At 42.7% G+C, this 14,616-nt stretch overlaps 2 protein-coding genes across 2 annotated transcripts; both read left to right on the top strand.

Moving 5' to 3' along the window:
- Nucleotides 1–1,166: 1,166 nt before the first annotated feature.
- tbc1d23 (TBC1 domain family, member 23) lies at nucleotides 1,167–8,157 on the top strand. Its single transcript, XM_068743315.1, has 19 exons — nucleotides 1,167–1,204; nucleotides 2,270–2,357; nucleotides 2,789–2,894; nucleotides 3,458–3,662; nucleotides 3,749–3,872; nucleotides 3,965–4,089; nucleotides 4,173–4,219; nucleotides 4,304–4,407; nucleotides 4,503–4,625; nucleotides 4,736–4,828; nucleotides 4,902–5,072; nucleotides 5,177–5,219; nucleotides 5,328–5,434; nucleotides 5,540–5,682; nucleotides 5,830–5,874; nucleotides 6,753–6,841; nucleotides 6,953–7,088; nucleotides 7,236–7,430; nucleotides 7,804–8,157. Exons 1-19 carry the CDS (start codon nucleotides 1,167–1,169, stop codon nucleotides 7,886–7,888), a joined length of 2,067 nt encoding a protein of 688 aa, XP_068599416.1. The 3' UTR covers nucleotides 7,889–8,157.
- Nucleotides 8,158–10,483: 2,326 nt separating this feature from the next.
- Nucleotides 10,484–14,570, top strand: nit2 (nitrilase family, member 2). The gene is made up of 10 exons (XM_068743703.1): nucleotides 10,484–10,534; nucleotides 10,648–10,766; nucleotides 11,006–11,126; nucleotides 12,506–12,594; nucleotides 12,683–12,776; nucleotides 12,859–12,933; nucleotides 13,019–13,097; nucleotides 13,773–13,871; nucleotides 14,110–14,165; nucleotides 14,244–14,570. Exons 1-10 carry the CDS (start codon nucleotides 10,507–10,509, stop codon nucleotides 14,342–14,344), a joined length of 861 nt encoding a protein of 286 aa, XP_068599804.1. The 5' UTR covers nucleotides 10,484–10,506; the 3' UTR covers nucleotides 14,345–14,570.
- Nucleotides 14,571–14,616: the final 46 nt, after the last annotated feature.

Below are 14,616 nucleotides of genomic sequence, written 5' to 3'. Positions count from 1 at the left end.
TGGCTAAATGAGGCCCTAAATGAATTAAAGAGCGGCTACAGGAGGAAAGAACGTAAATGGAAAAAAATCTGGTCTACATGTGTTTTATGAAATATGGAAAGAAGCTTTAAAAACATACCAGACTTCAGTTAAGGAAGCAAGAGCATCATTTTATTTTAACCTGATCTCAACACAGCAACAATTCCAGAGCTCTTTAAATTCAGTCACACGCCCCCCCCCCCCCCCCCCCCTCCTGTCATTTTATTAACCCATCCACAGAGCTGTGTGAGGTTTTTTAAACTTTTTTGTGAACAAAGTCAAGGACATTTGGGAACAAATCCCCCCCCCCCCCCCCCAACACGTGTTTTAGATACTTTCAGTAACATCGACAGTTTTTTTTAGTAATTTTGAACCGGTTTCACTGTCGTTTTTAACTGAAATCATTACAGGCATGAAAGCTGCAACCTGCAGCATTGATTCTATTCCCACTAAGTTTTTAAAAGAGGTTATCAACACTGTTGGCCCCAGCATTCTAACAATTACTAATTGCTCCCTGGAGGAAGGTGTTTTCCCTTCAGTTTTTAAACATGCTGTGGTCCAACCTCTTCTTAAGAAACCTAACCTTGACAATAATGTTTTAAGCAATTTTAGGCCTATATCAAAGCTTTCTTTCTTATCGAAAATTTTAGAAAAAGTGGTTTTAACGCAGCTTTTAGATTTTATTCACCGGATGAATCACCGGGGGATTTTTTGCAGTGCTTGGTGACTGACCAACATTCGATTTGGAGATGAAGATTCTTTGCTTTTAAATCAGACGAGGAGCACAAGTAATGGTTCTAGATCCCCTCGTCCATCTGGGGCATACCGAGCAGCGACTCTCTGCACTCCTCTCTGCCGGGAAAGACAGAACCCAACTTGACCCACAAGAGCAAGCACTTTGGCAACGGAGGCAAGGAAAAACTTCCCTTTAACGGGCAGAAACCTTGGACAGAACCTAGGCTCAATCTTTCTGTGGGGCAACAGGTCTGTTGGAACATGCTTATCTTAACATCATTAAGATATCCGTGACTATCTATGTGTTTTAAACTAGGAGTACTGTATCAACTTTCCTGTCACCCGAACCCCGGCCGCCAAGTTATCGCGATATCTCAGATGTGTTGACGCCGATGACGTCACTTGTCAACACAATGGCGGATGCCGTAGACGAAGCACTTCAGGGGAGCTGGTGAGTATTTGCTTGCTGAATGACAAAATATTTTTCATTGTGAATAATAATGTCGATTTAAGATGATCTAATTTTCGTGTAATTTCAGAAAATGGTGACTTGGCCGATACGAGTAGTTATCACAAGCTAGTTGCGGACCAGGCAAGCTACTGCTTGACAGCTAGTTGGCTAAAGCTAAAGCTAACTAGCTGTCAAGCAGTAGCTAACTAGCCAAGTTTCTATTCTTTTTTGATGGAACAATAGAACAGTCATTAATCGATGCACAACTTACTGCAAAGCTATAAGGAAGATCCGTTAAATATTTGTTGGCATCTGTTTATTGTTTGTATTGACACAATTACAAAGTTTGTTGGCCGGTGTGCTAACAGTTGCCGGCTAACCAAAACATTTGTCGAGTTTTGCTTATTATTATACTATTAAAGTCTTCTTGAGACCATAACAAGAGTCTGACTTGTAGTACCTGAGTGGTTTGGCGATAATTATAAAAATAAGCATATGTGTGATATCTGTCTTTAGGTCAATCTGACCCGAGAGATATTAGCCTACAGAAAATTGTTGACCAAATTGTTTGTGTCAGACACTTTGTTTACTTGTTGAATACATAAATAACACATTGATAATTAAACATTCAACTGTTCTCTAGCGCCAACACCAGGCCAGACTTTAGAATTAGTTCATTATTAGAATAAATGTATCTTGAAAAGACAAAACAATATCAAAACTCATGATGTGAACTATTAATTTTTGAATAATAAACATTGAAACGGGTCAAATTGATTACCAAAATACTTTTAGCATAGTATAATGACTTTAATTGTAGAACACATTTCAGACTTACAAAGTGCTTCATAGAAGGTTTAATTGCTGACAGTATAAACATAAATTATTACTCTTTTATTATTATTATTAATGATAAACTCTTAGCTTTTATAAACCGACCGGCATTTTCTGTGGTGGCTTTACAAGATTGTTGGAACTATGGCTAAGGCCTCACACATAAGAGATCTTGACTGTCTTTCATGGTTAATCTAGTAACCCTGTTAACTCTGTTTCCTTTTTCTTCAGGGACCAGGATCTAGCTGAGGCTTTAGACTACGGTGGCTCGGACATGGAGATGGAGGATTCAGCTCAACACAGGGCCAAAATGTGGAAGGTGAGAAGCACAAGATGAGTCGGTCCACATGTACTGACCGCAGAAACTGCCGTTGGCTCGATTTGCTCACTCGCTTTCCGGTATGACGTAAAGTCGAACTGTCGCAAGGCGACGACTATCTGTATTACAAACACATCAGTATTTATAATGGTGTATACAGGATGAGAGGTGGATAGATGGGTGATGGCTAAATCTTGGACTTGGATGTGGGGGTTCCATGTTGTGGCAGGAAGGGCTTCAACCATTGAAAGCAGAAATACTAACTATTGGAACATTTTAAACTGAAGTAATTAGCAACGCATTTTCTTTCTGGGTTTGTTGCTTTTTATACTATATAAAACACAATTAACAACACAGTTAATACAGGTTAAGAGTGTTCTCTTATCAGTGGCTGCATGGCTCCCAGTTGAACCTTGTCTTTTTGCTGGCAGATTGCCCTAAATGTCTCTGGTAAAGGAGACAGCCTGTCTCCGTGGGACGGCGTCCTCGATTTACCAGAACAAACCCTCATTCACAACCGCAGTCAACAGCTGATTGGTGAGTAAGGTCTTTGACACAGTCCTGGATTCTTGAGTATAGACGGCGTGAATATAGCCACAAGCTCTTTGTGCAGGTCCAGCATCGGAATGCCCCTCAAAATTAAAATCACCAGTCATCAGGCAAAGGGCAGGGTGAAGTGGAGAACGGCGGGTTGCTGTGGCGACCCCTGACGGGACAAGCAGAAAGTACTGTAGTACTACTGTAGTAGTCATAAATGAAGCAAAGCTGGCCAGGCAGCTACAAGCTCATAACATTAGCTGCTAAAAGCACAACACATTTTCTGAACTAGGAATAGTTTAATTGAACACACACACACACACACACACACGGAAGCAGCAGGAGAGAACAGTGTTTTGTGTTTTTCATGGAGCTTAAAATAAACATCTTGTGAGCATGACGCATCCAGAGGTCCTTCGTGTATTATTTAGTTCAGGTTTATCACACATTGGCTTTCTTTGTTTTTGTTTTTTTGGAATGCCAAATGAGAATTCAAAAATTCCAAAGTGGCTCTTCTATTAAAAACCACAACAAACACTTCCTGCTTTGGTGTCCATCTTCAGACCAGCTGGGGGTGTCGGAGGAAGAGAAGAGTAATGTGTTATCCGATGTTGAGGCAGTCATCACATTCTACTGCAAGTCCCGGAATATTTCCTTCACTCCGGACCTGGGCTGGCCTCACCTGCTGAGGCCGCTGCTGGGGCTGAAGCTGCCCCGCAGCGACCTCTACAACTGCTTCTACACTTTCATGAACAAATACATCCCCAGGTCTGAGCAACATTTGAGTCATGTTTCACATTCTGCTGACAAAGTCAGGAAACCGACTCTGAGTAGTAACCGCTATCATATTTCAGGGACTGTGTGACAAACGGTCGGCCGTTCCACCTGTTCAGACTGCTGCTGCAGTACCACGAGCCAGAGCTCTGCTCCTTCTTGGACACCAGAAAGATCACCCCGGACTCCTATGCCATCAACTGGGTGTGTATTTGTTTTTCTACAGTCGCAGCTTTTAAGTTATTCCGAAGCATTTTTGTTCGGTGAATTATAAACGTTTGTGTCTTTCCTCCAAGATGGGCAGTCTGTTTTCCAGCCACTGCCTTCCTGAAGTTACCCAGGCCCTGTGGGACTTCTACCTCCCACAGGCTGACCCCTTCCTCATCTTTTTCCTCATGCTCATCATCCTCGTCAATGCCAAGTAGGAGGCTGTACAGTCACACAGCATCGTGCTGGAAAAACATTCAATGTAAACTTGAATTCTTTCTCCTGGTTTGCCCTTAGAGAGAGTATCCTTGCACAAGAAGCAGCCAGCAAAGAGGAAATCATCAGTGAGTTTAGCTGGCTGTTGTTTCATTTTGGGATTGTGTGATGATATCTCAAACGCTGGACTTGAAAGGCTTTCTTTGTAATAGAAATGTTGGAAGCATCGCCTTCTCTCTTGGAGACAGAGGACATTGAAGATTTGTTTTCTCTGGCTCAATATTACCAGAGCAAGACCCCTTTGTCACTGCGAAAGGTAAGGCGAGATGAGCAGGTAAACTGCTTGAGCGAGTGTGCTGAGGAGAATCGAGCCGTTAACGTGTGGGTGGGGTTCTTATTTTCCACTCGTAGATGAACCAAAATCTGTTTGGAAGCAGCCTGGTGGCGCTGAAAGAGGAGGACACGGACCTGAGCCAGGCACTCTGCCTCCCGGTGTCTGTCCCTGAGATCCTGCAGGCCAACCAGCTGCAGCAGGTCATTGATGTTCCCATTAGCCTCATCTGCAGAATGATGTGTTCGCTATTTGTGAGGCAGTCACACGTGGAATTAAAGCAAAAGGTTGATGCGATGACTGTTTTTTTAAGGATGGGGTCCGTTTCTTCGTGGTGGATTGTCGGCCTGCGGAGCAGTACAACTCTGGCCACCTCTCTACTGCTTTCCATCTGGACTCTGACCTGGTGAGGGCAGCATTGTTGCTCAGAGAATACCAATATATGCAGAGCAATAAGTGTGTTTCCTTTATTCCTTCAGATGCTGCAGAACCCGTCTGAGTTTGCCCTCTCGGTGAAGTCCCTCCTGGAGGCTCAGAAGCAGTCCCTGGAGTCCGGATCCATCGCCAGCGGGGAGCACCTGTGCTTCATGGGCAGCGGAAGGGAGGAGGAGGACATGTACATGAACATGGTGCTGGCACATTTCCTGCAGGTGAGGGGCATGAAGGTTGATGGATGGAACACAAAACATCTCATTCAGTGTGTTTACAGGTTTCTTTGCTAACGTCTTCGCTTATTTATTCTTTCTTGCCTCAGAAAAACAAGGAATATGTCAGCATCGCTAAAGGAGGTTTCATGGGTAAGTGGAAGAACATAATATACATGGTTTATCTTCTGATTCCTATGTAATAACACACATCTCTGGTCATGCAGTTTGTGTATAAATCTCAGATTTGTGTGATTCCAGCTCTGCAGCAGCATCTCGTCGACATGAACGTTGAGGGTCTCGACTCGTCTTACATCCACTGGATCGTCAGCACGTCGGGATCTCACAGCAGCCTCAGCTCTGCCGATGTAAGACGCCCGAAGCATTTAGGAGCAAGCGGCAGATCTTCACTCGGCGTTGATTTTGCCGGCTCGTTATTTTTCTTGCGAGCGTCACCGTTCCTTCTGATACAGGGTGAGTCGCTAAGTGGCGCTGCAGACGGCAAAGGTGTCAAGTCCCTGGTCAACAAAATGACATTTGCTCTCAAGTCCAAGTCGGTAAACGTGAAGGAGAAGATGATCAGCTTCATCGAGAATTCCTCCACTCCTGTGGAACGGTGAGGTCGAATTCATTCTCTTGAGTCTTGATTCTGATGTAGCCTGTCAAACATGACGGGAACAGCAACGCTCACGCCAAGCGCCGTAACGTCATGCAGTTTATTGTATTTCCAGTTCACCCTTCCTTGTGCCCTATTTCTTACTAGAATATCTTTCAATCTGCCCTGGCCAGAGAAGGGGGCTCCAGATCGGTAAGAGTGAACTGGCGTTCGGCTGTTTTGTCACCAGCATGTCCACTGGCTGTAGACCAGTACCGGTCCGCTGGGTTCTAGGGAGCTATGTCTGTGTCACATTAATGCATGCGTAGCAACAGCATCTCTGCCCACACCCCACTCACACGTTGCCCATACAGAATGGCCAGGCTGTTTCAGAGATGCCCATGCTTTTTCACTAACAACCCTCACCACCGCTGTTTGGTTCACGCCGCTGAAGCTGCTGTGGCCTGCCAAGAAGCCCCGAGTCATCTTTACGGCTTGTTGTAGAGATGGCTAGAGTGGCTTTGTCTGGTTTGATGTATGACCCGCTTTGATTTCATGAAGGTTGAACCCGCTACTTGTCAGGTTTGCAAGCAGCAAGTTAGCGCTACCTCTCAGGACGGCGGATCAAGTGAAGCCTCGCTGCTGCCATCTTTTCTCAACTTACACGAGGCTGAAGTCTTTTTTTTTCCCCCCCATTAAAACTTAGAAGGAAAGTTATTTGAATGATGGTGCTGCTTTAAATCAAACCGGTTTGAACTAGTAGCCTGGCTCAATCCCTTCTCCAGTCTGAAAACATGAGGAGTTTTACTAGAACCTGTTAGAGATGCTCTTATCAACCTGTTTTTCCATTTCATTGTTCTTTAAAATGGCAAACCGGGCTATGAAGAAAGACGAGCCAGTGTTTTGATCTGACTTGCAGCACATAGCCCTGAATGTCATATATAAACTAATCTGTAGGTCCTCATTAACCCCTATCTTTATATCTGAGTGTCTTTCTGCAGCCTGGACTTTGTCACGCCACATCTTTGTGTTCCATGTATTTAATGTGACTTTTTATCACGGGCCTTTATGATGTTGCTTTCACTCTTCAGGCACGTGAGCAGCAGCGACCGGGTTGGCAAACCTTACCGTGGGGTGAAGCCTGTTTTCAGTATCGCTGATGAAGAAGAGTACGATACTGGTAAAAAAAAAAAAAATTCCCATTGAATATCGCTGCAATGGAAATGAAGGCGTATTAGTTTAAGTAAGGCGAGTAAATAAATAGATATCTCGTAAACTGCTGCCGCCTTAGATGAGATTGACAGCTCCTCCATGTCGGACGAGGACAGAAAGGAGGTTGTCAACGTTCAGACTTGGATACACAAGCCAGATGTGAAGCATCACATTCCATGTAATGAGGTGAAAGAAACTGGACACATGTTCCCCAGGTGAGACATCAAGGGAGGAAATCAATAATCAGGAGTTTTAACATGATTAGTCTTTTTTTTTTTCTCTTCCCAAACATGAGTGAACATGAAGCATGCTATTAATTTCTGACTCCATGACAGACTTTGTTAATCTGTTGTTTTTATCAGCCACTTGTTGATCACAGCGACACACATGTACTGTCTGCGGGAGATCGCCTCGAGGAGAGGCTTCGCCTACATCCAGTCCAGGCAGGCGCTGAGCTCCGTGGTGAAGATCACGTCCAAAAAAAAGCACCCGGAGCTGATCACCTTCAAGTTCGGCAGCAACAACTCAGCTGGAGTGGAGATATCGGCAGTGGAGAGGTGCAGATTTCACATTTAAATTCCCGCTGATCACAAAACCTTCCTCATTAATGAGTTGGACCAGGTTACACAGTTCAAGATACCAAGAACAATTTAGAACCTTTTGGTGATGATCCAGATCACCATGTGGACGGTGTAGATCTAATTAGGAGAATTATACTTGTATGTCGAGGTATTGCTGTACTTTTTTCATAAACCCAGGACTTCAGTCACAACATTAATCATTCGAGTCTGTGCAGGCACTGGAACTTGGCTGGTGTGAACAACTTAAACTCATTTTTTTTTTTTTTTTTTTGTATAAAGAAAAACAATTAGTTGTGACCCGTTTGTTCGTAGTCATGAGTCGTGTCCTCTTTTTTCCCTCCCATCTCAGATATTTGATACCCGATGCAGGCGATGCCACTAAGGTCATTAAGCAGCAGATCATGAAAGTCCTCGACGCTCTGGAGAGCTCGTAAAGGAGGACGACGGGGATGTGACGGCCAGCCGAGACACAAACTGTCTGACGGGAGGGAAAGTTCTCCCGCTGTCCCTCCTGGCCAGACCCAATGCAGCGTACTGTGAAGCCCTGTGTTGTCTTTGTCCGGGACGTGGGGGGACACGCTGCTGGACGACAGGCCTGTGGGACTGGCTGTGTGATGAAACATTTAGGTGCTCTGCAGTCCTCAACTATTCTCTTATTCTAATTTAAGTAATATTCGTTATACTGTGTTTCTGTTGATTATTGATAAAGCGTGATTTCATTGCTGTGCAGTTCTCCTTTAGCAGCTTTCCTCTGGCCTTAACGGGGCGTTCTGATTGGCCCGCTCAGTCGCTGCCTCGATCAGCTTGTCCTGTTTCTCGTTTTTGACCCGTGTGTTTTGTGCTGATCCGTATGCAGCTATGTCGACCCTCTTAATTTACTTTTTAGAGTAGACTTTCTTGAAAATGATTCAACATTTTGACCAAAAAGTATCATCATTACTGACCCAGTACGACCGTGTTGTGGTTTCACTGCAGAGATCCGCCCCTTTTGATAGAATTTTCTTTTCTCTTGCCGTATTTAAGGGCGTTTCTGGCCGTTAATGATCGTAGGGAAGGATTATTGCTTAGTTTAAACAATCAGCGGTTCTTGTTTACAGGTGTGTTTACAAACAACAACAAACAGATCCTGCTTTAAACTGCTTTAACCCTAGTTTTGGTCATGAAGTGAGGATAAGCCAGACATCTTAAATATTACAACCACCAAAAACAAACGGCACAAATCAGTGCTAGCACATGAGACAAGACCAACACAACTGTACCTGATCGTTGTTATTGTCCACCAGGCATTAAGGACATTTATAAATATGTACGTATATATATTGTGTAAGCTGCTCTCTCAGCACAGACTTTGAAGCAAACCCTGATAGAGAGAATATGCAGTAAAACATTCCCGTTCCTTTCTATTCAACGAGGTTGGGTTATCCTAGTTCTTATGAGCCTGAGCAGCTCAGTAAATTTCCATCCAACTTAGAATTATTTTCTGCAATTATCCTAATTTAAAACTATTTATTTTTAGCATCTGGAATGCTGCTAATTTCTACATATATTTAGGAAGAAAGGATTGTAGCGGGGACTATCCTTTGCACTTTAAGGCATGGGAATGTAAAGAAAATGTGGGAAGTCATTAATATTTGGGATTTGGTCTGTTCTCCATTGTGTTGGTGGAAGTGAAATAGGTTTGAGCTCTTTGCTGCCGTTGCCTTCGGCCTTATGCCTGTGATGAATGATACCGGCAACCCCTCGCATATCTTGCTGCTTCTCCTCTAATCTCCAACTCTGATTTGGTCTTTCATCGCTTTGTTCTCATTTATTGGTTTGTGGTAAAGTCCAGCTGCGTCGGCGGCCTCGGCTCAAAACGCGTCTACGGTGATGCAGCTTCTTCCTGACGGCTCCAGATGGAACTTATGTCCAGAGAGGGTTTCATTTCATTCGTCTTTTAAAATGAAACGAGGAGAGAGTTCCAATTTAAGCATAATGGAAACCAAAACTTGAATCAAAGAATTCGGACTTGTGATCTTCAGTATTGACGGGAACATCACTCCCAGTCTTATTACGTTGCTCTGTAATACCGCTGGCTAAGGATGTCACCACCAGTCAAATTGCAATGTCTTGAGTGTAATTTGCACCTTTATTGTACTGCTATTATTTTCTAAGCGTTCCTGTTTTTAATAAATGGAGAATATTTAACCTCAGCTGTTAATAGTTATTCATTCATGTTATTTGATGTGTCTAAATTAGAGGAATGGTATTTGCTTCCTTGACAAGTTCCAAGTACAGTAAAACTTTCAGAGTGCACGCGTTCCTCCTTCCTTCTTCCTCACTTGAAACGGATGCAATCATTTTTTTTCTCGCACTAATGTTGAAACTGTTGACTATCCATGTAAATGTTAAACCTACAAAATCATTCTGACAATGCAGCCTGCAGTCTTTGGTTCAGGCCAGCTTGGCAGCAGAGACTTGTTTTTTTTAGTGAATAAATCATTTACAGAAAACTCAAATTACTAATAGTGCTACCACAATTATATGTACTAGATAAGAGTATGGTATGCATGTAGACTAGTATATGAATATATATTACACCTTCCTGCTACTACTACTAGTATCGGTGCTGCAGGTGCATTTCATATTTATGATGTTGAATTAGCATCGGTCGTACTAAAACGATTTCCAGAAGTTTTCTAATTATTACGCAATTAAATTAATTACCGTTTCCTCTTACTACGTCAATATTTTATCAACACACGGCTCCCTGATGACGTCACGACAAAGCCGTCTGTAAACTTCACAATAAAAGTTCTAAAGTTTACACACAAGCGTTACAGAAGAGTCGCAGAGTAACTTACAGCAGAGAAAGGACTCAAATTCAATGTAAAGACGTTAAATATGTTTGTTCGTACTTCCTTCCCCGGGGTCAAGAAGCCAAGGCTGCGGACGAAATGAAGAGTCTTATTTTGAAAAAAAAAAAAACAATTCCCCGCCCCCTGGAGTTCGGCTGCAGGTTGTTGACTTCCTCTGGACTGTGAAACCAAACAAGACGTTTCTGCACACACACATGTCAACTTTAGCAAAAGCGATGTCCAGTAAGTGCACCGTTAATTCTGACTAATTAACGCAGCGGAATGCGTCCATCACTTGGGGTTATTATTCATGCGTAAAGTTGAACGCGTTGAACTTAATTCTTCTGTTCTCTCAGAATTCCGCCTGGCCGTGATCCAGATGCATGTGTCCGGCGTCAAGGCGGACAATCTGACCAGAGCCCGCGGTCTGGTGAGGGACGCTGCGGGGCAAGGCAGCGAGGTGGTGCTGCTGCCGGTGAGGGTCTGGTGAAGGCCGGGGGTCGGAGCACAGAGGGAGCATGGCGGAGATTTATCGTTGTTGTTTTTTTAAGTTGACATAGATGACGTGTGTGGTATTGATCTGTGCAGCTGCAGGAAGAGGGTGTGAGTGTAACTCTGTCTCTGTGCACGTTGTTGTTTAAGTAATAACAACGCCGATGACATTAATAATAGTGATGGTGAGTAAGTGAACTCTCTAACTCGCCGTCAATACAGGAGTGCTTCAATTCTCCATATGGAACCAGCTTCTTCCGTGAGTATGCCGAGAGCATCCCAGGAGAATCCACTCAGCTGCTGGCAGAGGCAGCCAAGGAAAACCGGGTTTACCTCGTGGGAGGTGAGGAGGCCTGGTGGGGTCACATACAGACGCATCGTGACAATCTGTCTCCATAGGAACGCTTGGATCTATGTATTTTCTAGGGGTGCACTGGTTGCAATTTTCTGGCTGATCACCAATTTTTAAAAAGTCCTGACCTGCCGATACCGATTTTCTTTTTTATTAAATACCTGTCAGCATTCACCGTCAATGTTCCAATCTTATTTCATTGAACACAAACAAAACTTGTGCAACAGGTTACACTGTTTTAAGCCTCTCACCAAAAATAAAGTGCACAGCAATATTTTGTTTTAACAAATAAAAGGAAATTACCAGGTCGTTAATAAAACAACTATCTACAGGACAAGCTAAACCACCAATAAGGTGTCTTGAGTTTTACGTTTTCTTTCTTGCAGTGCAAAAAGAAAAAAAAAAGTCCAAATGCTGCAGCTTTGTGACCATTTCATTGTAAGATAACTTCCAACAGTTTACAGGACCAAACTGAAGCTCCTAAAAGTCAAACATTCTACAAAAAAATAGTGCAGCATGTTTAACACGTTCATAAGTCAACGGGTAATAACAAGAATGAACACGGCACAGGCCATTTCTGCTTCTTCTTTTCTTATCTACATGTCCAGCAAAGTAGGCGGGGCTATCAGTAATAAGTGATCTCAGTTAATCTACATGAAATATGAATTAGATCCATAGGTACCACAGCTTTAAATATATTAGCAGAAGTATAATTAGTCTGATAATTACACGCTTTCCCTGCTATTAAATATAAAAGTGTCACACAGTTCTGTGTTTGTGTGTAAAGTCAAAATTGAGTTTGACAAAAAAAAGTTATATCGTCTTTTTGTTCCTTCATCGCAGAATAATTTTAAACCCGTTTCATCGCATACATGAGGATACAATCTGCGATAGAAGAGGTTCAAAATACCTCCATCATTCCACCATGTCTGTTAGAGGAACAAAGACATTCCACAGACTCGGGCTTTCGCATTAATGTCAAATCCTGATCTCGTTGTATATCCACTACGCAATGACAATAAAGGCTTTCTATTCTTCTCTGATGATTGATGTGTAACAGATTAAGCTTATAAAACTATGACAATAAAGGCTTTCTATTCTTCTCTGATGATTGATGTGTAACAGATTAAGCTTATAAAACTATGCCAATACTTTTAATTCAGCGCTCTTCCTCAGTTTGGAGTAGCGCATGGAGGTTATCTAATGATTACTGGTTACATTAGCCTGGTGCTAAGTGAGGAGCATCTGGGGCTAATTTCACTCAGTAAAGATGATGTGTAAAAAAAAAAAAAAAAAAAGAACTTGGAAATAACTCTAAAATTGAAGCGTGAAATGAAATAAAAGCTTTTGTCATATGTGTCATTTCCCAGGATCTGTCCCTGAAGAAGATGGAGGGAAGCTGTACAACACATGCACAGTGTTTGGGCCTGATGGACAGCTGCTGCTGAAACACAGGAAGGTGTGTCTGTCTGTCTGTCACTAAAGCCCCTGTTTAACCTCTGAACGACCTTTTAGCTCAACAAGGTGCTTCTCTCCATCTTTCACAGATTCACCTCTTTGACATTGACGTTCCCGGGAAAATCCGCTTCCAGGAGTCTGAGGTGCTGAGCGCAGGCAACAGTTTGTCTGTGTTTGAGACACGTAGGTGACGTCTCCTGACTTCCTGTCTTGTTGGCCGCCGTTGGACGAGCCTCATTTTGACACGTCTTCTTTGCACTAACAGCATTCTGTAAAGTGGGTGTGGGGATCTGTTATGATATGAGGTTTGCAGAGCTGGCTCAGCTCTACAGTAAGAAAGGTAAGCGAATCGGACTGCTCGGTGGGCATCAGCTGTTTTTGTTATCACGGATGACTGTTGGTCAGGCTGTTCTTTTTGCACGCAGGTTGTCAGCTGCTGGTCTACCCGGGAGCCTTCAACATGACCACTGGTCCAGCCCACTGGGAACTACTTCAGAGGGGCAGGTGGGGCAAAATCAGGAGGAGTTTTTGTCTGACTGTATGTGGGGTGAAATTGTGGAATAGTTTGAATGTTGATCATAAGCAATGCCAAAATATTCAAAATTTTAAATTAATTTATAAATGCATGGTCTTGTCTCAGGCCAGAGAGGGCGGGGCTTAATGTTAATCCTGGCCCATTATATAAATGGCTCCTTCTTACCATTGTTGGTATATAATTATTGAAATATATTGTATTGTGTATATATGAAACATTTCTTATTAATTATTTAGTAATCTGTGCTATATATAAATGTTCCTTAATTGTTTTGTTTGTTTTGGAGTTTTTTCCATTATGAGAAGTCCAACAGATTTGAAATTGTAGTTGTATAATGGAGGTGGGATTTAATAAATTATCTTCTTCCCACTCCTTTTCAAGCACTATATAATGACTTTTTTGCTCTTTTTTGTGTACATGACATTTGGTGTTTTGTTTTGGACATATTTATTGGTTGTTTTTTTTATGCCGAAATATGGTTTCTTGTACATGAAAAGGTATTATTTATTTTATTTTTATTCTACTTGAAACAAACAATAAACTACACTTTACTTCAGAGAAATGATTACGTAGTAGATATGATATGTGTTCTCCTCTTTATATTTATACAATAAATATCTCAAATTTCACTGTATCCTTTGCAGGGCGCTGGATAACCAGTTGTATGTGGCCACAGCATCTCCTGCCAGGGATGAGACGGCTTCATATGTTGCCTGGGGTCACAGCACCGTGGTTAACCCATGGTACAGTAAGAACACGCTGCGTCGTCTGACCAGTTTGACTGTGATGGCGAAAGTCTGTAAGCTACGAAGATGGCCCATCAAACAGGCTGTGTTAATAAATGATCATAGGGTTTATTGGTAATATCTTAAAATAAGATACTGGTGTCACATTAAAAGCCTTTTCTTCAGCTCATGATCAAACGCATCTCCTGTCTGGATGTTTCTAGGTTTTAAATGTTGTAGGAATCTGTGGTTTCAGGGGGGAAGTTGTCTCAAAAGCCGGACCAGGGGAGACTGTGATTTATGCTGACATCGGTGAGTGAAGAGGCGCTCTGCTTGTATCTGCAGACGGTATCGATAGTCGGCACTAATCCGATCTGTGTCTGATCCCAGACCTGCAGTATTTAGCCGAGATCCGGCAGCAGATCCCGATCACGGCTCAGCGTCGCCATGACGTCTACACTGTGACGTCTCCACAGGAAGGACTGAAATGATTTCTGTGACCAGGAGAGGAAGGTGCCGGCAGGAACTCAGCAGCTGACACCATGTTGACTTAATTTTGGAAAGATGATTCAATGATGTCAGAAAGTTTAAGAAACTACGAAGCTGCTTACTACTTCAGGATGCAGTTTGAGATTTTTGGTACATTTTATTTTATTGTTTTATTGATTTCTACCCATGTTTTCGCCGACATGTTCTCTGCCATGATGGGGAAATAAAAAAAAATAGAACTAAAAGAGCTCCATGAGTGATTTTAAAGAAATCT

The sequence above is a fragment of the Brachionichthys hirsutus genome, chromosome 9 (assembly GCF_040956055.1).
Source record: "Brachionichthys hirsutus isolate HB-005 chromosome 9, CSIRO-AGI_Bhir_v1, whole genome shotgun sequence".
NCBI classification, from domain to species: Eukaryota; Metazoa; Chordata; class Actinopteri; order Lophiiformes; family Brachionichthyidae; genus Brachionichthys; species Brachionichthys hirsutus.
Note: the sequence above shows the minus strand (reverse complement) of the source record. Positions and strands in the feature narration are given on the sequence as shown.

What these genes read in the sequence shown, in the direction of transcription:
- tbc1d23 (XM_068743315.1), top strand. Translation starts at nt 1,167, where the DNA reads ATGGCGGATGCCGTAGACGAAGCACTTCAGGGGAGCTG. An exon ending in TGAAGAAGAGTACGATACTG is followed by an intron (nt 6,842 to 6,952) that starts GTAAAAAAAAAA and finishes CTGCCGCCTTAG; the next exon opens with ATGAGATTGACAGCTCCTCC. An exon ending in ACTGGACACATGTTCCCCAG is followed by an intron (nt 7,089 to 7,235) that starts GTGAGACATCAA and finishes TGTTTTTATCAG; the next exon opens with CCACTTGTTGATCACAGCGA.
- nit2 (XM_068743703.1), top strand. Translation starts at nt 10,507, where the DNA reads ATGTCAACTTTAGCAAAAGCGATGTCCA. An exon ending in AGCACCGTGGTTAACCCATG is followed by an intron (nt 13,872 to 14,109) that starts GTACAGTAAGAA and finishes CTGTGGTTTCAG; the next exon opens with GGGGGAAGTTGTCTCAAAAG. An exon ending in TGTGATTTATGCTGACATCG is followed by an intron (nt 14,166 to 14,243) that starts GTGAGTGAAGAG and finishes GTCTGATCCCAG; the next exon opens with ACCTGCAGTATTTAGCCGAG.